This window comes from Ctenopharyngodon idella, chromosome 8 (genome assembly GCF_019924925.1).
Source record: "Ctenopharyngodon idella isolate HZGC_01 chromosome 8, HZGC01, whole genome shotgun sequence".
NCBI lineage: Eukaryota > Metazoa > Chordata > Actinopteri > Cypriniformes > Xenocyprididae > Ctenopharyngodon > Ctenopharyngodon idella.
The window spans coordinates 17,554,979-17,580,243 of record NC_067227.1 but is presented as its reverse complement, the minus strand read 5'-3'; the positions used below and the strand labels follow the sequence as shown (position 1 = coordinate 17,580,243).

At 36.7% G+C, this 25,265-nt stretch overlaps 1 protein-coding gene across 4 annotated transcripts; it reads right to left on the bottom strand.

Annotated features, from left to right (window-relative positions):
• Positions 1–24,108, bottom strand: dalrd3 (DALR anticodon binding domain containing 3). 4 transcript variants are annotated; one of them, XR_007931360.1, is made up of 14 exons: positions 21,423–24,108; positions 19,717–20,021; positions 19,319–19,629; positions 17,410–17,468; positions 17,233–17,334; positions 16,026–16,090; positions 15,847–15,905; positions 15,645–15,727; positions 15,446–15,572; positions 14,900–14,958; positions 14,582–14,698; positions 13,146–14,244; positions 12,711–12,779; positions 1–3,506 (listed from the first exon to the last, which is right to left on the bottom strand). XR_007931360.1 is itself a non-coding variant. In XM_051903788.1 (13 exons), exons 1-13 carry the CDS (start codon positions 21,621–21,623, stop codon positions 3,501–3,503), a joined length of 1,563 nt encoding a protein of 520 aa, XP_051759748.1. In that variant the 5' UTR covers positions 21,624–24,108; the 3' UTR covers positions 1–3,500. The 4 variants fall into 4 exon arrangements, 2 of the variants coding, with proteins under 2 accessions (XP_051759748.1, XP_051759747.1); XR_007931361.1 differs by lacking the exon at positions 1–3,506 and adding an exon at positions 11,495–11,571; XM_051903788.1 differs by lacking the exon at positions 13,146–14,244.
• Between the last annotated feature and the right edge of the window lie 1,157 nt (positions 24,109–25,265).

Below are 25,265 nucleotides of genomic sequence, written 5' to 3'. Positions count from 1 at the left end.
CAATGTGAAGACTGAAAAAAAAAAAAAACTAATTTAAAATGCTTTTTAAAAAAAAAAAAAAAAAAAAAAAAAAAAATCCTTGAACCATTCAAAGAAGAGTGTACAACACCTGATCTTTTCAGAACCAGACAGCACTCCTGTCCTGGGCTCAGTTGGTGTCCTGCTGACTGCTGAGATCCATAGCTTATGTCTCACAGGCATTAGTTTCTGAAGCTGGAATTCAAAGTGAGTAAAAAAGAAAAAGACAGTCTCGTGTATTTCTGTGGGTCCAAAACCACAAGAAGCATGTTCAATTTTAAAGGGCTTCAATATCAAGCACAATCTTGTTATATTCATGCCTGCATAAACTTTGCACTAAACATAGCGTTGCACAAAATTATTAATAAGACTCCTAGCTGCATGAGACTAAAACAGACACTCTATTCTATACGGCTTTTGTGTGTGCGGGTTATGAGATAAGAAGAGAGAAGAGAGAGTGAGAGCTCTAATAGGCTGATTTGTAATCCCCAAAAATCCAGCCTGCGGATTACAGGGGTGCACACTTCACAGAGCACACCTGGGGTCCTTTAACACACATGCACACACATACACCAACACACATTCAGGTAAGCTGTCAGCTGCAAGGCCGTACCTATTCCATGAGTTACCATGGGAACGGCAAGAGTAGGGGGTACGTTCCATCAAGAAGAGGGGTTTGTGTTTGTGTCTCACCAGCACTGTTGATCTGTAATTGTTCGCATCCGGCAGAACCCCCCACACACACAACCCTGTCCTCTCTGCTCACCCCGCAAACCCCTCCCCTGTGGCCAGAGCAGCAGGTGGCCTCGGTCCAGTGAGCATCTGTCACGGCTGGGCCTGAACGGGCAGGCGGCTATAATACATATTCACAAGAGAGAGAGAGACTGGCAGATAATAGCAGACATACTGTGATGGCCATTTTTTATTCGCTAGCCTATATACAGTTATATAAGCATGGCTGCATGTAGGCAAAATGCAGAAAGTGAGGTTTAAATAATGCACTTTGTATTTACAAATCTCAAGCATTGTTTTTCTGACACCTACACACACACCCTAATCTGTCTCTCAAAATACAACCGCCTCTTCAAGACACACAGAGCCCTTGAGATACGGCTGAAGGCATATGGTGTCAATTGGGTGGAGTGTGCTGAGCATTGCGAGACTGTTACCACACCAAATCTGTGCCTGGTGAGCGCGAATTAATTAAAATGATGCGCACGTGAGCTGAACCTGAATATTCAATGTGGCTCCACTCACACCCAGAATTCATTAAGGCCAAGTAAACTCAGCACACGCCCCCACCACAGGACCCGTCCCCGGCTCGTGCATAAGCGCTTCGCGCCGCTGTTGCCCGGGAGCATATAGTGATGTCATTAGCAATTTTAGAGGATTATGGGATTACGAACACTGTATGTTCGTTATCTGCCGCATGGTTATTGGATTTCGACATGGAGCTCTCGTAATTTAACTTCTGAATGACTCTTAAAGCAGACCGTGTGCTCTCTCCCTCGTTCGTTTAGGTGAAAAGTTGGAATTAGTCCATCCGTGCCCACACGCGCAGTCGCGCACCCTTCAAAACGTGTTATCATCGCATTACTGACGCATCACTCCCATTTCATAAACAAACACAGCAGTCTGCTGTTCGCAGTCTATTTCGACATAATGGTGAAAGAAATATAAGTGCAGAGGGCTGAAAAATGAACACACAAACACAGCTGGATGATAAAAACTAGTTATCATAGTATTGATAACAACTGAATTACCGCATAATGATAAAGTAAAACATTTTCTTATATTTTTAAAAATGCAAGAGAGGGTCATAAAAGGAACTGGATGAATTTATATTTATCAAATAATCTAAAGAATTTCTGACTCAAATGTTTTAATTATTTTATTTCAAAATAAAACACGAAATAAAATAAATAATTTTAACTATTATAAACCTAAAACAGAAAAAAAAAGAAAACAAAATTGTATGCACATTTTAAATATATAGCCGGAGAATGTAAGCTGTTAAACACTTTTCCTTGACTGGATGATCATTGATATTTACTGACTTACTGAGCTTTCAAATCAAATCAAATTTTAATGGGTTAAGGTGTCTGTGGCAGAGCGGTTGTGATTCTTTCAGGTTCTTGTTAATACTCTGACATAATTTTGCTATATAATTCTTTATACAATACTTCTAAGTCAAAACAGCAGAGAAAAGGTCAAATATTTCTTGATATAAACATACAAAGGATCAGAGAGTGGTCCAAAAATCTCATTTTAAAAGACCTAGTAAACAAATGATGCCAAGTGAGAATGTGTGAGAGATTTGTGCTGCTGAGTGCTGAAGTGAGAGATTGTGTGTGTGTGTGTGTGTGTGTTTGAGCTAATGCTGCTGAAAGGGGGAAGGTTGTTTATAGGCCAGCTGTGAGTTGTCTCTTAGTCAGCCAGTGACCCAAATCATCAAATAAAAAAAATAAAGGGAATGAGAGAGAAAAAAAAAAAAAAGATGGAATGAGAGAGGGAAAGAGAAAAAGGCCAGGGAACGGGGAATGAGAAAGCAAGTTACATTGTGAAAGTAAGAGGAAAATCGAGAGAGAGAGAGAGAGAGAGAGAGAGAGAGAGAGAGGTGACATTTAAAAAAAGCCAGAAAAAAAAATAGTTATTATAATGCAGCTATAAATATTTTCTTGCTTATCACCTTCCTCCAACATTCAAAGTCACAACTGTCACAGCACCGACACAGCAGATTCTGTGTAGATAGATACCGATATATATGAAATAGCATTTCCTATGCTAAACTAACACAGAGAACCAAAATGGAAAAATCCATTTGATTAAAAGACATAAAGCATAAAAGTGAAGCATAAATCTGTGTCTAAATCAAAGAAAAATGCCAAAACATATTAATATTCATACATAAATATATAATTCAAAATTTAAATATTCATACCAATAACACCAGTAAGATTTAAAAACATTAATAAGAGTATACATATATTAAAACATCTGAAAACAGAAAAAGAGCCTCATTTATGACGAAAAGGAGAGCATATTTAATGAAAAGGAATTGACTATGTGCCTTTAATAGGACCCTAAAGATTATGCCATATTATATTAATGAGAACAAATCTTACTGGATCCTATTACATCTAAAGAGGGGGAGCACATTAATTTGCTCCAGCATGGGATATAATTGCCTTTATAGAGCAGCTAGTTTTAAACACACTTCAGTCATGGGCATCTGTCAGCGACTGAGTCTTCCCCGATATGAATCAGAACTAATCCTGTTTGAGTGTGAACAGAATGTTTGGACTGAATTCAGATCGACTGGAAGGCGCTCTAGTTGTGCTCAGAGTGAAAGTGAACTGGGATTAAAGTGGATTAGCAACAGATGAGAGGGGTATCTAGCTGTCTTACTCAGGATTTAGACCTGCTTAAACTCCAATCCAGCTAGTTTCTCACCCAGCTGCTGGATCTGAAGCCTGACAGACTCAGACCTAGATAAGACACAGAGAGAGAGAGAGAGAGAGAGAGAGAGAGAGAGAGAGAGAGAAAGAAAGAAAGAAAATTGTATAGCATTATTGATATATTACAATGAAGCTAAAAATATATACATATATTAAAATAAAATAGTTTCACAACACTAAGGTTTTACTGTATTTTTGATCAAATAAATGCCTTGATGAGCATAAGAGGCTTCTTTCAAAAACATTAAAAAAAAAATTTACAGACCCAAAACTTTTAAACATTAGTGTAAAATAAAATAAAATGTAATACATTTTCTTTAAATTTTCCATAAATGAACCATAAATTCCCAAGTCCAAAAACAAATGACCATCAACAAGCATATCTCGGTAGTCAGAAGAACACCTGTTGCTCATTATTTTTCACATAGCTGGCAAACTCTTTTACATTTTCTGAGTCTTGTAGGGACAGAACTCACATTTTAAGACTTATCTTCAGAAGACCATGGAGATCTTCCTCTCTGAAGGAAGATCTATGAACTTGACATATCTAACTAAGCGACAGGAAATGGTTAGTAGGTAATTCTGAAATCTTTTTATCAGCAGAGAAGCAGAAAAAGTTAGAGACAGAAGAAGGAGAAGGAGAGAGAGGAAGCTGTTGCACAAGGTTTCTTATCTGTTAACGCACACATACACACGCCTGGATGGGTGTGAAATACACTACTGACTGTGCTGGCATCTGTATTTCCTCAGCAGAACTTGCTCTCAATCCAAAAGTAATTTTAAGCAACTCTGTTCGTAATACTATGCCAAAGTAACACATTCAAAGTATGACACAGATTCATAAAGTAGACAATTTTTCTATAAACAACCTACTACTTTTATATAAAAAAAAATAAAAATAAAAAAAAGAAATTTTTTGGTGGTTAAAGAAAGACCACATGAGGTTGTTCTGACACAGTTTTAAATGACAGATTTGTGCAGTCTCAAAGATCTCAACACATCAAGAATGATTTCAGCTCTAGTCTAAATTTGTCAAACTATCAAAAGTTTCAGCTGAGAGATCTACATCAAATACGTTGCCGCGATCTCAAAGCTTCAGTGTTTGATAGAGGGAACCCAAAGGCTTTGAGAAAGATTCTTTTTCAGCATGTTGTCGGAAAACACACACACACACACACACACACACACACACACACACACACACACACACACACACACACACACACAGAAGGCTTCACTTGGAACCACTAGAAGCTTGACACACTCCAGTTTTGTTTTAATTAGATGATGCAGTGAGGCACACTGTTCTGGCACTGCAGTCTTGGCTGATATTTGATGGGATTAAAGAAGGGATATATAAAAATGAAGTGTGAAATTGGTGATGTAATTTGTCACCATTAGATTGAACTGTGGGCCAAGGCAATAAGTGTCAGAAACCATATACTAAGAATAATAATAAAAGTATTTTGAAAATTTAATAGCCATAACACATTGTAACCTATAGTGCATTATAAATGATCCACATGACACAGGTTACTGTTAACGATTGTATTTAAGCACACAGCAGAACAGAATAGCACAGCATATTATATATATATATATATATATATATATATATATATATATATATATATACACACACACACACACACACACACAGGTGCTGGTCATATAATTAGAATATCATCAAAAAGTTGATTTATTTCACTAATTCCATTCAAAAAGTGAAACTTGTATATTATATTCATTCATTACACACAGACTGATATATTTCAAATGTTTATTTCTTTTAATTTTGATGATTATAACTGACAACTAAGGAAAATCCCAAATTCAGTATCTCAGAAAATTAGAATATTGTGAAAAGGTTCAATATTGAAGACACCTGGTGCCACACTCTAATCAGCTAATTAACTCAAAACACCTGCAAAGGCCTTTAAATGGTCTCTCAGTCTAGTTCTGTAGGCTACACAATCATGGGGAAGACTGCTGACTTGACAGTTGTCCAAAAGATGACCATTGACACCTTGCACAAGGAGGGCAAGACACAAAAGGTCATTGCAAAAGTGGCTGGCTGTTCACAGAGCTCTGTGTCGAAGCACATTAATAGAGAAGCAAAGGGAAGGAAAAGATGTGGTAGAAAAAAAGTGTACAAGCAATAGGGATAACCGCACCCTGGAGAGGATTGTGAAACAAAACTCATTCAAAAATGTGGGGGAGATTCACAAAGAGTGGACTGCAGCTGGAGTCAGTGCTTCAAGAACCACTACGCACAGACGTATGCAAGACATGGGTTTCAGCTGTCACATTCCTTGTGTCAAGCCCCTCTTGAACAACAAACTGCGTCAGAAGCGTCTCGCCTGGGCTAAAGACAAAAAGGACTGGACTGCTGCTGAGTGGTCCAAAGGTATGTTCTCTGATGAAAGTAAATTTTGCATTTCCTTTGGAAATCAGGGTCCCAGAGTCTGGAGGAAGAGAGGTGAGGCACACAATCCACGTTGCTTGAGGTCCAGTGTAAAGTTTCCACAGTCAGTGATGGTTTGGGGTGCCATGTCATCTGCTGGTGTTGGTCCACTGTGTTTTCTGAGGTCCAAGGTCAATGCAGCCGTATACCAGGAAGTTTTAGAGCACTTAATGCTTCCTGCTGCTGACCAACTTTATGGAGATGCAGATTTCATTTTCCAACAGGACTTGGCACCTGCACACAGTGCCAAAGCTACCAGTACCTGGTTTAAGGACCATGGTATCCCTGTTCTTAATTGGCCAGCAAACTCGCCTGACCTTAATCCCATAGAAAATCTATGGGGTATTGTGAAGAGGAAGATGCGATATGCCAGACCCAACAATGCAGAAGAGCTGAAGGCCACTATCAGAGCAACCTGGGCTCTTATAATACCTGAGCAGTGCCACGCCGCATTGCTGCAGTAATTCAAGCAAAAGGAGCCCCAACTAAGTATTGAGTGCTGTACATGCTCATACTTTCATGTTCATACTTTTCAGTTGGCCAAGATTTCTAAAAATCCTTTCTTTGTATTGGTCTTAAGTAATATTCTAATTTTCTGAGATAGTGAATTTGGGATTTTCCTTAGTTGTCAGTTATAATCATCAAAATTAAAAGAAATAAACATTTGAAATATATCAGTCTGTGTGTAATGAATGAATATAATATACAAGTTTCACTTTTTGAACTTTTTGAAGATATTCTAATTATATGACCAGCACCTGTATATGCTGTGCTATTCTGTTCTATATATATATATATATATATATATAATTAGCCTTGAGTACCTTATTGCTTTTATAAAACGGTTACCACACAATACAAATATTAAAGCCAAAAATATGTATCAATGCAACTTTCATGAAGTAAACTTTCACCAAAAGTCTTCTTTCCACCGGAAAAAATAGTCCCTGACTATGAACAGCAACAGAAGTTACATTATTACGCCATTAGATGGCGCCAAAAACTGTCTTTATGAGTGTGTCAGTCTGTAGTGTAGACTTTTACACTGAAAAGACTGCATTGTTGTGAACATGGAGCAAGACGCAACTGACAAATGCTTTGACTAGCGACTGTCAGTCACGGGAAAACCCCTTAACTGTTAAAAGGACAAGATAATACATCGGACATTTAAACAGATTTTTTCATTATGAATATAGGACTGACCTGAAGAAAAATGCTAAATCTGAATGCAGGTAATAAACTCATTCAATCAATCTCTTTCTCACAATACTCTTCTACGTAATACAGTAAGCTTCAATAAACAATACAAATTGAAAACATACAGTTACGTTGCTAAGAGTGCTTGCTAAGGGTGTTGTGTAGTGATATTGACCAATCAGAATCAAGGACAGGAACTAACTGTTTTATATATATATTTTGATTTGATGCTCAAGATACATTTCTTAATATTTTCAATGTTGAAAACAGTTTTGCTTTTTTTGTGGAAATTGTGATGCTTTTTTCAGGATAATTTGATGAAAAGAAAGTTAAAAAAACAGCATTTATTTGAAATGGAATTTCTTTTATTACTTACTCCAAACATTGAATGGTAGTGCATACTGGACTGTATTACAATGGAATTATTTAGCGCAGGTCATTGCGTCACTTGCTGCATCATATACTAGATAAGAGGGTCATTGTCTGAAGACGTGTGGGTCTTCGATTTGAATTTACATCAGCAAGGTTCAGAGTATAATTAGTAGAATTCAATGTAAGCCGTTTTGAACACGCTTCAGTCAACAGCTGAAGGGCATGAGTCAACTCGACCCTGATATGAATCAGACCTAATCCTGTTCGAGTGTGAACAGAATGTTTGAACTGAATTCAGATTTCCTGGAAGCCTGTTAGTTGTGCTTAGATTGAAAGAGAACAGGGCTTAAAATGGATTAGCATCTCCTAATAAAGTTACTGGCCATCTGGCAAGATCCTCTATTTTAGATACTCACAAAAGCCAATTTGTACTTCTGTTTGGTGCTTGTTGAGTGTTAATTTTGGACCCTGCATTTGCTCTAAGTAAAAAACAAAACCCAGTCTAGCTAAAACTGCAAATAAGGGGCCACTGTTACAAAGGACATTTTCTCTGCTAGCGACACTTACAGATATAGTAACAATCCATCTCCATGTGTCATTTCCCAGCACTCCACAAACCACACCCACTTCACACTGTTATTTCCTGTCTAGGGCTCCACGCCAGTCAACAAGAACAACATACATCAATATCACTCTCCTCTATCATCTCCACCCCTCCTCCACCCACCTTTTTCTCCCTCTCTCTCCTCCTATCCTTGACAACTACAAAAATCATTCAATTCCCATGGGCACTTCTGACCTCATTCATTCATCTCGCTCTCACACACACACCTCTTGAAAAAAACAGCAGTTTTGCTTGTAGCGATTACACAGCGTACTCTCCTTCATCCTTTGAACTCCTTTCACGCACTAGTCTCCTTTTCTTCTCTCTCTGCCCTTTTTCATCTCTCCTCCCTCTTTTGTCTTCAAGGAAGAGATGCCCAGCAGTGATGACTGACAGCCTAACAAGCCCTTAGCCACATAAGAGTGAGAGACAGCGAGCAAGATATAGCAGAAAGATTTAGCTTAGAATCGAGATTGCTCTCTTGTGGTTGAACTATGTTATTACACCTTCCTAACCCTGTAATGCACACATACATATGCATTGTCAGTATGCAGACATCTGTGGTTACTACAGATGGCCAGCATGGCTGGCAGTATTTTAGAGTTTGAACCAACAAATGTCATATACTCACAGCACTGAAGACTAGAGCCATTTTCTGGCAATGTGGCTGTTATTAATGTTCAGTCCTCAAGCTACATATTTAACACACTCCATTACAAAGATGAGCTACTGTCACCCCGCTCAAAGTTATTATTGGATGTTTAGTAATGAGTCATAATTCTGGCTTCACCTCAGATTTCATTAATATTTAAATCACACAATGCACTGATGTTCAGTATTAGTCAGTATCAGAAATCAACCAAATATTAACCCGGGGGGAGAAAAAAGATGTTTAAATTTTAAATGTTTAAATATTTTTTTCATACGCTACCATTCAAAGGTATGTGGTTGGTAATTTTTTTTTTGTCTTATTTATTTGATCAAAAATATAGTAAAAACAATAATATTGTGAAATAGTATTACACTTTAAAGGATTAGTTCACCCAAAAATGAAAATAATGTAATTTATTACTCACCCTCGTGCCGTTCCACACCCGTAAGACCTTCGTTAATCTTTGGAACACAAATTAAGATATTTTTGTTGAAATCCGATGGCTCAGTGAGGCCTGCATAGCCAGCAATGACGTTTCCTCTCTCAAGATCCATTAATGTACTAAAAACATATTTAAATCAGTTCATGTGAGTACAGTGGTTCAATATTAATATTATAAAGCGACGAGAATATTTTTGGTGCGCCAAAAAAACGACTTGGCCGATTTCAAAACACTGCTTCATAAGGCTTCGGAGCGTTATGAATCAGCGTGTCGAATCATGATTCGGATCGCGTGTCAAACCGCCAAACTGCTGAAATCATGTGACTTTGGCACTCCGAACCGTTGATTCGACATGCTGATTCATAACGCACCAAAAATATTCTTGTCGCTTTATAATATTAATATTGAAAATGTTTTTAGTACATTAATGGATCTTGAGAGAGGAAAAATATCTTAATTGGTGTTCCAAAGATGAATGAAGGTCTTACAGGTGTGGAACGGCATGAGAGTGAGTAATAAATGACATTATTTTCATTTTTGGGTGAATTAACCCTTTAAAATAACTTTTCGATTTTAATATATTTTAATAATCTAATTTATTCCTGTGATGGCAAAGCTGAATCTGAACTCATTCTAATATGCTGATTTGGTGCTTTAAAAAAAAAAAAAAAAAAAAAAAAAACTATTTCTTATTATTATTATCAATGATGAAAACAGTTATGCTGCTTAATATTTTTGTGGAAACCATGATAGATACTTTTTTCAGAATTTGGTGAAAAGTTTAAAACATCAAAGAGTAATGTTTTGTAACATTATAAAAAAGTCTTTACTGTCACTTTTGATCAATTTAATGCATCCCTGCTGAATAAAAGTATTAATATCTTTTGAACAGTAATTGGTTTAATTAAAATATGCATATGTATAATAATATTTTTACATAAATGTAAAATTGATTTAAAATAAATTCCATAGGGCAAATATTATCTGCTAACATAAAGTTAATTTCTTACACTGGTATAAACATGACTATGAAATGGCAATACTTTACAATAAGGTCCTATACATTAATACTAGTTCATGCAATTGTGTGAAATACCAATGAACAATACTTTTACAGCATTTACTAATCTAGGTAAATGTTCATTACTACATACACCCAAAAAAACAAAAATAAATGATAAATAAATAAACAACAAATGATAATCCAGATTAATAAATGATGTCAAAAAACATTGTTCATTGTTAGTCACCTAATTAAACCAATTAAACCTCATTGTAAAGTCATACCATTAAAATAATTACAAGACTTGTGTACAGGTATAGTCAAACATTTGCACACTTGAAAGACAATCAGTTCAGAAGTTGAGGCAGACACTCATTTAATTATTAAGTCTTTGTTAATAGACTTACATTGAGTGAGATCACCACTAACAAAAACTTTGAAGTGTGAGAAAGTTACACAGTCACTCTAAATGTGTTTAGTACTCTCAGGGTTTTGAATACTGTGTGACGTATGGCACAGATCTTTGAAAACTCCAGACACAGTGAGAGTACAGACGCATCTGAACTCTGTATGGCACACAAGGATTCTCAGTAGTACATCTGTACACTTACAGTGGCACAAACAGTGAGGGACACTTTATATTTGGTACAGACAAGACTATATTTAAATTAAAGGAAGTAGTAGCCCAGATCATGACATTTCAAGAATACCAAAATGACTGCATGAAAGAGCCAACCCTGTTGACATGATTCCTAATCAGAAACAGTGGCAACAGATACTTTATTGTGTGTGTCAGACTGTGAGAACATCTGTGCTACACTGTCAACATGTGTTCAAAGTTGATCAAATAGAGCTTACACTCATTAAAGACTATTACATAGAATACATTGTCATGCAGGAGTCTATGAATATGGTACAGGAGAATTTATATTCACTCTGAATGAAAGCATCTTCCTTGTTGACATTTGTAGGGGCGATTTTTCAAACTGGGTAAAATAATTTTTCCATAAAAGGATGAAGAGTAACAGATTTTGTGGGGTCTATCCTGCCTTGTGTTTAGGGCATTTAAAACAGTCTTTTTGGAGGGCAGGAGGAATATTAAACTATTTGGACAAGATGGCCAGGCAATTATGGGTATGATGAAGGTATCTAAAGTGTAATAACCAAGAAAAATGGAAGAGTGCTGGCTGTTAAGGGAGAGAGTTTATGACTATTCGAGTATAATGTCTGCAGTGGAGATGCTATAGTTGGGGGATTGGGGGCAAGTTAAGGGAGTCCAGAGCGCTGTGGTAAAGTTCTCTTAATGCTCTCAGCAACAATAAACGACAAAACATCTGATTAAAAAGATGAGGCAGAGGCTCCTAAAGAGAAAGAGATAGAGGAGTGGAAAGTTAATGGCCCTGAACTTTATGTCAACTTGTTTATTCACATTAATCACTGTAAATGATGATACACACAAAAATATGCAAAATACACACTAAAGGCCAGTTCACACCAAGAACTAAAACTATAAAGACAACTTTATTAGCATCCACACCAAGGCCGTAACCATGTCTTAAACAATGGGGGGGAGGGGTATTTAAGGGAATAACGAAAAAGAAAAACGGTAAAAAAGTTCCAGGTCTGCTATAGTTTTTAAGGTAATCAATTTAAACTATTTGCAAATAATATTTAAAAAAAAAAAAAAAAAGTATATTCATTCTTATTTGCATGTCTAATATGTCAAAAACGCAAAACGTCTATTGTCTTGTCACATTCAGTTATGAATTACATTAATCATATTAACCACATAATAGCATGTTTTCAATCCAAAATGGCAAAATTTCATAAAAATATTGAGTAGTTTGCATCACTGAATATTTCAATCATAAAACCATCGTCAAATATTAAATGTTTAGCTACTTACTCGCCACATACTCTTTCACTGCTAAAACGAAAGTGTTGCATTGGAATTCGCACTCGTCTTCTGAACAGTAAGCCCTGCCCTCTTTGATTTGATTGGCCAGCTCACTCATTCTGACAGTGATGAGCGCTGTTAGACCGCTGAGGCAGACCAGCCTAAAAAGTAACTTTTAAAACTTTTTTTTGTCATCCTAATAACAAACAGAGTGGTGCATAATGGAGTACAGCAGAGCAGCATCAGTAATATCAAATATTAGGTGGGACAATATGGCCATTTCTAATTATTTGTGGGACTTGACCCCCTCAATGTCTATGGTGGTTACGGCCCTGGTTGTTTTTTTATCATTTATTAGCTGGATAAAATAATTCTGAAAGTGATTTCAACAATATCGTTCTGTGTCGTTATCGCTATAGGAACAATAGGACTCTGCTATTCTTTTACATTTAGAATGATTTTTAAATTATAACTTTATTGTTAGTTATTGTCCTTGGTGTGAAAAGGACTTAAAAAGTGTGTAACAGAATCTGAATTATCCTTATATAAACAGATACTGATTGAAATTGATAAACTGATTCACAAACAACCAGAATGTCTTACCCCAAGGACATGAACTCTGTTGTAGTAGGAACTAAAATCTTTACTGAGAGACACCAAGAATCTGCACACCTGACAGACAAACAAAACCATTATAAAAGGCTGTATTAATGAAGACAAGACAGCAGATAGAATAAGAAATACAGTGGGTACGGAAAGTATTCAGACCCCCTTAAATTTTTCACTCTTTTTATATTGCAGCCATTTGCTAAAATCATTTAAGTTCATTTTTTTTCCTCATTAATGTACACACAGCATCCCATATTGACAGAAAAACACAGAATTGTTGACATTTTTGCAGATTTATTAAAAAAGAAAAAATGAAATATCACATGGTCCTAAGTATTCAGACCCTTTGCTCAGTATTTAGTAGAAGCACCCTTTTGATCTAATACAGCCATGAGTCTTTTTGGAAAAGATGCAACAAGTTTTTCACACCTGGATTTGGGGATCCTCTGCCATTCCTCCTTGCAGATCCTCTCCAGTTCTGTCAGGTTGGATGGTAAACGTTGGTGGACAGCCATTTTTAGGTCTCTCCAGAGATGCTCAATTGGGTTTAAGTCAGGGCTCTGGCTGGGCCATTCAAGAACAGTCACGGAGTTGTTGTGAAGCCACTCCTTCGTTATTTTAGCTGTGTGCTTAGGGTCATTGTCTTGTTGGAAGGTAAACCTTCGGCCCAGTCTGAGGTCCTGAGCACTCTGGAGAAGGTTTTCGTCCAGGATATCCCTGTACTTGGCCGCATTCATCTTTCCCTCGATTGCAACCAGTCGTCCTGTCCCTGCAGCTGAAAAACACCCCCACAGCATGATGCTGCCACCACCATGCTTCACTGTTGGGACTGTATTGGACAGGTGATGAGCAGTGCCTGGTTTTTTCCACACATACCGCTTAGAATTAAGGCCAAAAAGTTCTATCTTGGTCTCATCAGACCAGAGAATCTTATTTCTCACCATCTTGGAGTCCTTCAGGTGTTTTTTAGCAAACTCCAGGCGGGCTTTCATGTGTCTTGCACTGAGGAGAGGCTTCCGTCGGGCCATTCTGCCATAAAGCCCTGACTGGTGGAGGGCTGCAGTGATGGTTGACTTTCTACAACTTTCTCCCATCTCCCAACTGCATCTCTGGAGCTCAGCCACAGTGATCTTTGGGTTCTTCTTTACCTCTCTCACCAAGGCTCTTCTTTCCCGATAGCTCAGTTCGGCCGGACGGCCAGCTCTAGGAAGGGTTCTGGTCATCCCAAACGTCTTCCATTTAAGGATTATGGAGGCCACTGTGCTCTTAGGAACCTTAAGTGCAGCAGAAATTTTTTTGTAACCTTGGCCAGATCTGTGCCTTGCCACAATTCTGTCTCTGAGCTCTTCAGGCAGTTCCTTTGACCTCATGATTCTCATTTGCTCTGACATGCACTGTGAGCTGTAAGGTCTTATATAGACAGGTGTGTGGCTTTCCTAATCAAGTCCAATCAGTATAATCAAACACAGCTGGACTCAAATGAAGGTGTAGAACCATCTCAAGGACGATCAGAAGAAATGGACAGCACCTGAGTTAAATATATGAGTGTCACAGCAAAGGGTCTGAATACTTAGGACCATGTGATATTTCAGTTTTTCTTTTTTAATAAATCTGCAAAAATGTCAACAATTCTGTGTTTTTCTGTCAATATGGGGTGCTGTGTGTACATTAATGAGGAAAATAAATGAACTTAAATGATTTTAGCAAATGGCTGCAATATAACAAAGAGTGAAAAATTTAAGGGGGTCTGAATACTTTCCGTACCCACTGTATGACTGGTTGAGATTAGATTAAATTATTACTAACAAATTACATAAATTTACATTACAAATCGATCCGAGCAATGAAACAATTATAAAAAGTACCTGTTCTGTTCTTAAATTAACTCTTGCTCCACCCCCTTCATGCTCCAGGATCTGTCCTGACTGGTCAAGCAGCTCAGAGAATGGAATGAGGTAATTGAAGAGAAGAAGCCACTCCCCCTAATGATGAAATGACAACATTACCATCAAATAAACAACGTTCTATGCCACCAGATCATAGAAACACAAAAACAGAGCTTGTTCGAATCCATTTGGCATATGCCTTTATACAGAGCAACTTGAATACATAAAAAGAATGCAAAAAAAATAGGACAATGTTTGAGTGTGCTTGTACAGAATGTTAGTTACATATTGCTTTACCTCCTCTTTCAGGGCAGTAAAGTCCAGCTCTGTGCCTCCAGGGATTTCTGGATAAAGACCTACATATTTCAAAAGAGACATGGATATTATTTCACAATATTATCCATCACATTACTACTTAATGTGCAATTAATCAAAAGGCCCAATGGAGAAAGATGGGAATGGATTCTCTACTTCAGCCAATCGCAAAGTTTACACTGCCTCAAACATCACAACCAATCAGAATACTGCATCTCTGTTCCATAGACTATATTGGCTATTGTTGTTAAATTCTGTATATTTTCTCTACATTTTTTCTATTGTTATAGAGCACATGTATTGTCTTTCACAGATTTTCTCTTACCTTAGTTTTAAAATAGTAACTAGCAATGAAAAACAGCATCTGCCTAATAAAGTTTGGACTTTAAACATGTATACAACAGGAAATTGTTAAGACTTGGGTGTAGCCATACTGCATATGCTCTCAACAACCTCTCTAAGTTCACTATCTTGACATTATTACTTGATCGTAAATCATGTCAAAACACTACAGTGTGTGTGTGTTACCTTGCTCCACCCCTTTCTCATAGCTGCTGAAGAGTGTATGAAGACGAGCGCAGTTATACATGACAAAGACTCCACCCCTGGGGCCTTTTGTGGACACACCACTGTCCCGCTGCACATCTAAGGTCACCTGAAAGAGAGCTGTCAATCATCTCTAATGCAGGACAATATATTCCACACATGTACATGCAAACACACTCACCGGACTCGTGTGCACCGTAGACAGCAGTTCAAACCTCACGGTGGCCGAGGTCATGACTCTAATGATGTCATCCCATGTCTGTCCTAAAATAGTTTAAGGAAAAAGTAAATCGATAGCACACAGAGATACTATTTAAATCTGGAATGAATATGCATAACAAATGTTGATAATACATGCAGTAAAGTAGCACAGATAAACACACCTTCAACTTGGTCTCCATACTTCATTTCTGAGGCCTCTTTCATCTGAGCTTTTCTTAACCTACAGCAGTACACAAACAAGCATGTAACACTGTAATCATCAGACTTACAGACAGTATTCTTTTTAATATAGAATTAAAAAGAGCTCTGATAGAGTTAATGTTCTAAAGCTTTGACTTACTGAAGATACTGAGCTGCATTCATCTGAACGCCAGGAGTTTTAACAGGACCACAAATCACTAATCTCTAATAGAGAGTGAGAGAGCAATCATTCATTAAATCATTTTCCAGCAGAGATTGTCTAAAATGTAGTCACATCCAGCTGTGCACCGTTTGAGCTAGAAATTGTGCATTCATCCATTTGGGAGCATTACAATGAATGGATCTTGTTGTAAAGACTTATGGGTTTTATTATTCTTTTAGCTTTGATACCATCAATATGCTAGTGTACATCTATAAACCGACGAAATTCACTTTAAACAATTATACACACTTAAAATTTACAGTCTTTCTCTTCAAGGAAATGGAGCATAAATATTGATCAGACTGTTATATTCAATTGCTCTCTAAATGTGCATGATCCTCGCCCAAGTCCAAATGCTACCAAATAAGTAGTAGAAAATCAATGTTCTTAGCTGTGATGTAACAAATACAGAGCACTGCACATGACAAATAGAGAAAATGTGGAGAAAATTTACATGTATATATATATATATATATATATGTGTATATGTATATGTATGTGTGTATATATATATATATATATATATATATATATATATATATATATATATATATATATATATACACATACATATACACATATATATATATATATATATTATATATATATATATATATATATATATATATATATATATACACACATATACATATATGTTTTAGTGGCCACAAACTAAGAATTAGTTCCCATGAATTAAGAATTCTTTCCCACCTTTTTTTGATTTTAGTAATTAATTCCTTCCCTCGTTTTGATTTAAATAAAACAAGAGAACAAATTATTACAACATAGTAAATGAGGGAACAAATTCTTAATTCTTAAAAACGAGGGAACGGTTTAGTAAATTGTGGCCATGATTTACTAAAACGAGGGAACAAATTAATAAAATGAGGGAATGAATTCTTAATTCGTGGCCACTACATATTTTTTCCCACGTCATGTGCGGGGCTCCGGCCTAAAACCTATTGGCTGTTTAAAAAAAAAAAATACAAAAAATGAATGAATGAAAAGAAGTCTTTAGATATGTCCCACCCAATCTTCCTGTTACAGGACAGAATATACAGAACAGAAAACAAGTGTTTAGCATGTTAAACATGCTGATACAGCTGATGGGCAAATGTGTTTGTGTGTGCAGAGGGTGTGAAACCTGCACTGCCGTTGCACCCGCTGCTCTCCACAGCATGGCTGTTTGCTGCTGACGAAACTCATCCTGACAGGAAGTGACATGCAGGGCCGTTGCCGTACAGACCTGAAATAGAGAAATCCATTACAAGTGTCCATCTAAAACATGCTAACCTCCAGACAGAGGGTCCTTTTAACTCACAGGGAAATCTGCGGTTGCGCTGTCCAGCTGGGCCAGATGACACAAAGCTTCTTTCTGCACTGAAAAGAGAGAAATTACTGACTTATGTATAATACAGAGGAAAACTGAGGCTATTCAGCAGTTTATTCACTTAAACACTAGGAATGGTCCAGTTCATCTCATCTTGATGCCTCTGGTGCAATTAGTTTGAAGATATAACTAAAAATTGTAAAACGTTAAAAAGAAAAACATAAATTTCTCTCTTTCACATTTCACTCATCACAACGCTAGTATGTGAGAAAACAAATTAAAAATCTAATAACTAGAAATTATTTAGCAATTTCTATATATTTTAAGTGTTGACATTTTGCATGTCATTTACTGTCATCAAATTAAGGGATTCACTTACAGTTGTGCTCAAAATTATTCATAACCTTTGTAAATATGACCAAAGAAGGCTGTGAAAATAAATCTGCATTGTTAATCCAAAAATCCAACCGTTCATTGGTCCTGTGTGCACCAAACCCATCTTGAGTGTTTGCTGCTAAAAAGCTAATTTTTTGTTGTTGTTTCATCTGACCATAGAACGTTTAAAAAGTAACTGACACTACTGGAACTTCAAACAGGATGGGTTCTATGGTTAGATGAAAAAAACTTTTTAGCAGCAAACACTCAAGATGAGTTTGGAGCACACAGGGATAAAAAGTACCCCATGTGTACAATGAAATATTCTGCTGGATCTCTAAAGTTGTGGGCCTATTGTTCTGCTGGAGGTCCTGGACATCTTGTTCAGATACATGGCATCATGGATTCTATTAAATACCAGCAGATTAAAAAAATCAAAACCTGACCGCTTCTGCTAGAAATCCAATAATGGGCCATGGTTGGATCTTCCATCAGGACAATGATCCAAAACAAACATCAAAACCAACACAAAAATGTGTCACTGAGCACAAAATGAAGCTCCAGTTCCCTGACCTGAACCCTACAGAAAATGAGTGGAGTGAACTGAATGGTCTCTGATCTCTTGTCAGGTGTTCTCCAAACTCATCAGACATTATAGAAGAAGACTCAGAGCTGTTATCTTAGCAAAAGGACGTTGCAAAAAGTATTGAATAAAAGGGTATGATTGCAGATTTATTTTCACAGCCTTCTTTGATCATATTTACAAAGGGTATAATAATTGTGAGCACAACTGTATATTAAAATCATTACTACTGATAAGATTAATTTCATGTTATCGCCGATAAATGACTGGTATTCTATACCATTTCGTCTATTAAATTAAAAATAAAGTAAAAGCTAAAATCTTCATATCATTTTAAATTTAAATTAAATTTTAAATGTGAATTTAGGCATCACAACATATACTTTTCAATTAAAAAAAAAATTATACTGATTTTGAGATTTACTAAAGATTACATTTCCCAGTGTTATTAAATTAACTTTAAGTGAGTGTTAAGATGATTGCAATGATAATCTAAACGTAAAATTGGAGGAAACAATCATGCATAATTAAACATCCAATGTCGACTAATGGTGATAAATTTAAAAAAAGAAAAAATCTTAAATATCCAATGACAACCAACCAATATTGCTTAAGGCTTGTAAAATAAAAATAAAAAGACAAATATCTCTTAAAAAAAAAAAAAAAAAATTAGCAACTGGAACTGTACTGGCCAATAACAGGGTTAAAATAACTAAAAAAATGTTTTTATTAAAAAATAAATAAAATTTTGGATAATATATATATATATATATATTATATATATAAAAATGCAATTATAATCAAATACCGAATATCCTACTCATGCATCCCTAATAATGACATTTACTGACCAAACAGACTCAGATCTTGTATCTAAACCAAATGAGAAATTTAACCCGTTATATCTCTAATAAACACACACACTCAGGTACTACAGCTCACCTGTGCAAGTGCCAAGGCTGGGATCATAACCCTGAAGGTTCTCGTCCTGTACCACTTGTTTAAGGTTTATCCTAACTTCCTCTTTTATCCCTCTTTTCTCTCCCTCTATTTCCTCTCCTCTGCTTCTCCGCTTTCCCCTCTCCATTTCTCTGTCTCTGTAGGTTGAGTTCTCTAAAGCTTTTTTCATCTTCTCCTCCCTGTCCTCATTGGTCCAGCTGACAGGGACTGTAGGCCAATCAATGCCTAGTGTTTTCAGGAAGTTGACAATGTCACTCTCCTGCGGCAAGGCTGGACAAAAGGACACAGTGTACCTAAATATTGGATTAAAAAATGAGTTGATTATTCTCCCCTTTTGGTCACAAAATGTATGGCAAGATCATAAAAATCAAAGCACAGACCCTTGTCTTCTGAGCTGTGCCCCGAGGTGGTCAGCAATGAGAACGGTTCGTAGCTGCCCCAGAGCTAGTGTATCGGGAGACGGCACGGCTTGTTTGGTGTGGAGGGCAGGGCAGTTGATGAGGACACAGCCCTGTCTCTGAGCAGCAGGTCTCAGATATGGCTGTATTCCACATAAAACACGTCTGAATGCTGTGCAGCGATCCACACACACACGCAGCCCTTCTGCGGTCACCTCAGTTGCTCCTATCGGCAAAACACCGCTGCCACGAAGAGAGTGAATACCACTGACAACATCAGAGGGGACCTGGACAAGTAAATCAAAACTTTTGTTGAAAATGTTATAAAGTGATTTGAAAAATGCACAAAAACCAACATGAATGCAAAGATTACAACATCACCATTAAATCTAAATGGACAATTCTTGTTTTTTTTTTTGGAATGGTTTATTATAAATGATTTATCTGTGCACATCATTAATTTTTTTTAAATAATATCTGTAATCTCGTAATCTTTAGTCAAAAACATTAACATCATCTCTTCTCTGGTAACATGCACCGGTGTGTGAGGGCGGGACAATAACCCCTCCCTTCCAGCAACCGGTCACTCAGATGAGATCACAGCAATTAGAAAATGACAATAATCCAATGATCCAATCAATTCCCGATGGACAAAATCAAGTCCCTACAATTTGTCTAGTTTGAGAAGCTGTTTCACTCGGATATACATCACAATTGGGGAGAAAAGGCGATCACAATTTCTGTTTTTAATGCCAAAATTAAGAACTTAAAGGGTTAGTTCACCCAAAAATGAAAATTCTGTCATTAATTACTCACCCTCATGTCGTTCCAAACCTGTAAGACTTTCGTTCATCTTCGAAACACAAATTAAGATCTTTTTGATGAAATCTGAGAGCTTTCTGTCCCTCCATAGTCAGCCTACACAATTGAAACTTTGACACTTCAAAAAGTTCATAAAGAGATCGGAAAACTAATTCATATGAATTGAGTGGTTTAGTCCAAATTTTCTGAAGAGACTTGACCATTTTTAATGATGAACAGATTTAATTTAGGCTTTTACTCACATATAAACTTGTGCGTCATTCAAGCTTCTGTTTATGTTCGCTGATCAATGTTTATATGTGAATACAAGCCTAAATTAAATCTGTTCATCATATAAAGCAATCAAGTCTCTAGATCCAACCCCACCCCCTGGATCTTGTGTTCTGCAGTGAGGACCATCTCGAAGTTTCTGAAATTTTGACCGCCTCAAAGTCATTGAATGATTCGCACTACATAAACAAAATAAGGTTTCTTGACACCTTATGAACCAGGAAGTCATTATGACTTTGTGGCCCTAATGAGTGTTGTTTTCAATATTGGCAAATTCTGACCCAGATCTCACAGGCAGTGAGGAGTTAATCATTTCTGCCGCAGGGTTCAAATGTTTGGTCGATGCGACCAATGTCAACAGTCTAGCTGGCGCGCTGCGTGTCTGTGCAGAGCTCGGGCTTATATTCTGACAATTCTGTGTCAGTGACTCTATCTGATGCATAACCACTCCAAGCAAAAGCTTTAAATATCCAACACGTCGCCTCAAGCCATGCGTAAAATCCCCATGCGGAGAAGCGCATCTGTCACTGTTGCAGGCCAGAAGAGCTCATAACATAGAAAATAAAAATTCACATAAACACACATTTCAGACTGACCTCTCCACCCGCGTACAAAGTTGTCAGAACCGTATTAGGTGACAAGAAGTCGCGATTTCTCAGGTTTTTGGCGCTGCTCTCCTTGAACCAGAGCTTCTCTCGCTCGCGGCTGATTTCGGCTTCATTTTCAGCGTCTCCCCGCAACGCACCGCTCAGCGCTTTGACGGTGGACACGATGCTAAAAGGCACTGCTTCCTCCATGATTAGGCTCAATATGTTGACATTGTCATTAGTACCTGAACTCGAGGACTGTTACTGAGATTGACTGTAGCAGCACTGCGGTGCTCTGCTCAGATTGATCACCAATAAAAACAGATGTGTATATATAGGGACCGGAACGTTAGGAAATGTCACTGGTCAGAGGGGGACATATTTTCATGCAACAGTACTTTCCGGTGGCGACCTTTTGAAAGGCGCCATTTTGGGTGTGGCAAAATCAGATCTGTCAGTGACAGAAAAGAAAGTAAAAGTGCTCTTCTGATAAAATGCGTTTTGTTCATAAGATGCCGTTTTATTCTGACTAATGTAAACTACACTTTTTGATATTCCAGGGGTTACTGTGCTTCTTATCACTGATATTTTACATATTAAAGTATACTTATACTACCCAAAAATACAAATGATATCATCTTTTTCACTCTCTGCTTTTAAACTCATATGACTTCATATATGGCACTACACAACATTTGATAGCTTTCAGTGAAGAAAAGGCCATTTATGTCATTAAAGTATTCACTACAAATCTTGCTTTATGCTGATATATGGTCACCATTTACACTCATTTTATAGAAAACAGTAGCTTGAACATTCTATAAATTTCCCCTTTTCTGACTTAAAAAACCTGACGGTGAGTCAATGATAACAGAATATTCTAGTTTTTGGGGCAGTGAAGTATTGCTTTAAGACTTTTTCTCTAACAATATAAGCAAACCTTTTACTCTATTTAATGTTTAAAATGGCTGCATCCAGAATATTGTTTCTAGGATAAACCGTTTTAGCATAACACATTTTAACAATAGACTACTGTTGGAATACTTCAATATTTCCTTATGTAAGAGTAATAAAACCATATTTGTAAAGGGTTTATAGGAATCTTTAGAAAAATATATCAAAATAAGATCTGATCACACTTCATACCAAGGCATATTTGAATGCTGGTTGTTTGGATGTTTATTTGAGTATACTTCCGCTTTTGTTTGATGCAGGTAACAGTTGCCTGTTGGGTTGGGTTGAACTTGAGCCAAATTACATGTGACTTGTTGCTTTACTAAACAGCAACACTGGCTCAAATATTTCACTTTGTATCCTCTGGCCAGATTAAAATCTACAAACCAAATCATCCTAAACCTGCTCCAGATCAGTCAGCTTTTGAAAATACAAAGCTGGCATTCATCTTTATAACACCATGTAAATCTAGAAAATTATTTAGGCCTAAAAGTGAAAAAGTCATCAAGAGGTGTTATAACAAATGTTCGTAATTTATTGAAGAATTACAGAGACAAAATTAAAATGTCTGAAAAAGATTCTGTGATTTACTGAACACTGAAGATTGGTAAATTCTGAAGATTTTTGATTGTCAGGAATTGATGTCAATCTTGGCTGACACGAAGTTCCCGGTGGCGAAACATATTGCTGGCGATCCGGGAGAAAACGTGTCATTCCAGAGCAACATCAGAACTCAAATACTCACATGGTTTGCACAGACACATACACATTCATTTCTGAATAAGCATTAACATTAATCAGCTATTAACTTAATATTAAACATAGTTATATTCAAAGACATTTCAAGAGGAATACAACAGTAAAATATCATAAAACACAATTTTCAAATTTAAGCTCCTGCAAGAAAGGAGGGGCACAGAATCCATAGCCAGCTGTCAATCAACCGAACAGCTGCATTATGGGTTCCGTTACCATCCAAACTGCTGTGGCCATTTTCACTGACACACTATGAATAAACACATCCTACAATACTTTGCCATTCAACATTATTCCATATGGAAATTTCAACCTAATTACATTTAGTCTGCATTAAGTAATTGAAAATGAAACATTCAAACAGCTTTTACCACAAACAAGTTTTGTGTTTCCGCATAAGAATTAAACTTGTTTATTTATCTTGCTTCATCAGTAGACTTGTGTCTTGAAAAACCTGTTCCCTATCAGAGAAGAGTGGGCAGAGAGAGGGAGGGAGAGAGAAGGAGAAGGGGGGGTTATGCAAGTTAAATGAAGACAAGATGAAAAGAGAGATTAAACAGGATATAAAATTAACTAAAGTAAGTCACATGAAGTCAAATATAAGGAGGAACTAGCCTGAAACATGAAGCTTCATTTTAGAAATAACAACCTTGATGGCACATTATACATATGTTGTAGTCTAGTTGAAGTGATCTCTTCTCTTACTGTCTTTCCTTCTGTTATGTGAAGATTTCCTCATACTTCCCAAACAGTGAAATGATTGAGGGGTAAAAATGAAACAAATGAATGAGACAGTTTGTATTAATGTAGTTTACATGCTTATTTTTCCATTTCAGTGCAATCAACTTGCATAAGAGAAGATAAGTTAGCAAATGAAAGAAACAAGTGGTGGAAAGGTGAAGAGAAATGAAAGAAAACCACTTGTCACTGTGATGAACAAGAGGAAGACACATTGAGTATAAAAGATAAAAACAGGCAGATATGAAAGAGATGAATAATTCTATGTTACCTGCTCCTGTCATTCCTCCTCTTTCTTGCGCTCACTCCCTCTCTCTGCTTCCTGGCTTGTGCGAGTTTGTCAAAGAGTGTTTGCGTATTTATGCCTCCTGACTTCCTCCTCAGAAATCTGAGGAACATTTTCACTTTCACTTCTTCACTAGGCTGCCCACAACCTCCCCCCTCCAAACATCTCAATGTCTTTCCCTTCTCTTTTTTATAATTCTTCTCATAATTCCTGTCATCTCTGTTTTAACTGATATTTTTCTGTTAATCTTTAAAAAACTGTGTGTGTGTATATATATATATATAAATATATATATATATATATATATAAATATATATATATATATATATATATATGTATATGTGTGTATATATTATATACACACACACGTCTAAATATATAATATAAATATATACTAAATATGAATATATATATATTTAAATCTAAAAGAGAATTATATATATGTGCATTTTTCTAATATTTTTCAACAAAAAAAGTTTGTTTTCTCAGAAAACAAGAAAGACAATACTGCTGCACACATTAATATACATCTGTCAGTCATTTTTTCTGTGTATAAAAGCGTTACGAGATCTGGGCTCAGCTGGGTTGAGCTTACTAACGGGTCAATATCATATTTCATTTATGAGGAGCCACCTGGTGCTCTCACCCCAACCTGTCCAGGTGCGGGTCCATTAGTGAGCATGTGTGAACGCTTGTTTGGAAAGTCCGGTAGTTTTGGAGGTGAAGGCTGGTTCCCTTGAGACATGCTTGCAAAATGAGGAATAGTGTACCAATGTCAATGTCTAGCAGCCGCTTACCCACACGCCCACAGATTCAGGATTTGAAAATCAATTTATGATGGAAAAAAAAACACACACATACAAGTCAAAACTACGTTATAATTTACATGACCCAGGCAGATTTTTACGAAGGTACTCACATGCACACACCTAACTTTAACTGTCAGTTCTCTTTTTATAACAAACTTGACAGAAATCCCATTAAAATACAACACTTCCTGTTTCACACAGACTTAACTGCACTCAGTCATCCTGTTTTCTTCTCAGGACTTAAAATTTTGACTGTTTATTGCTTATAATGATGCATATGTGGGTATGTTTGTATTTTATGAAACAAGA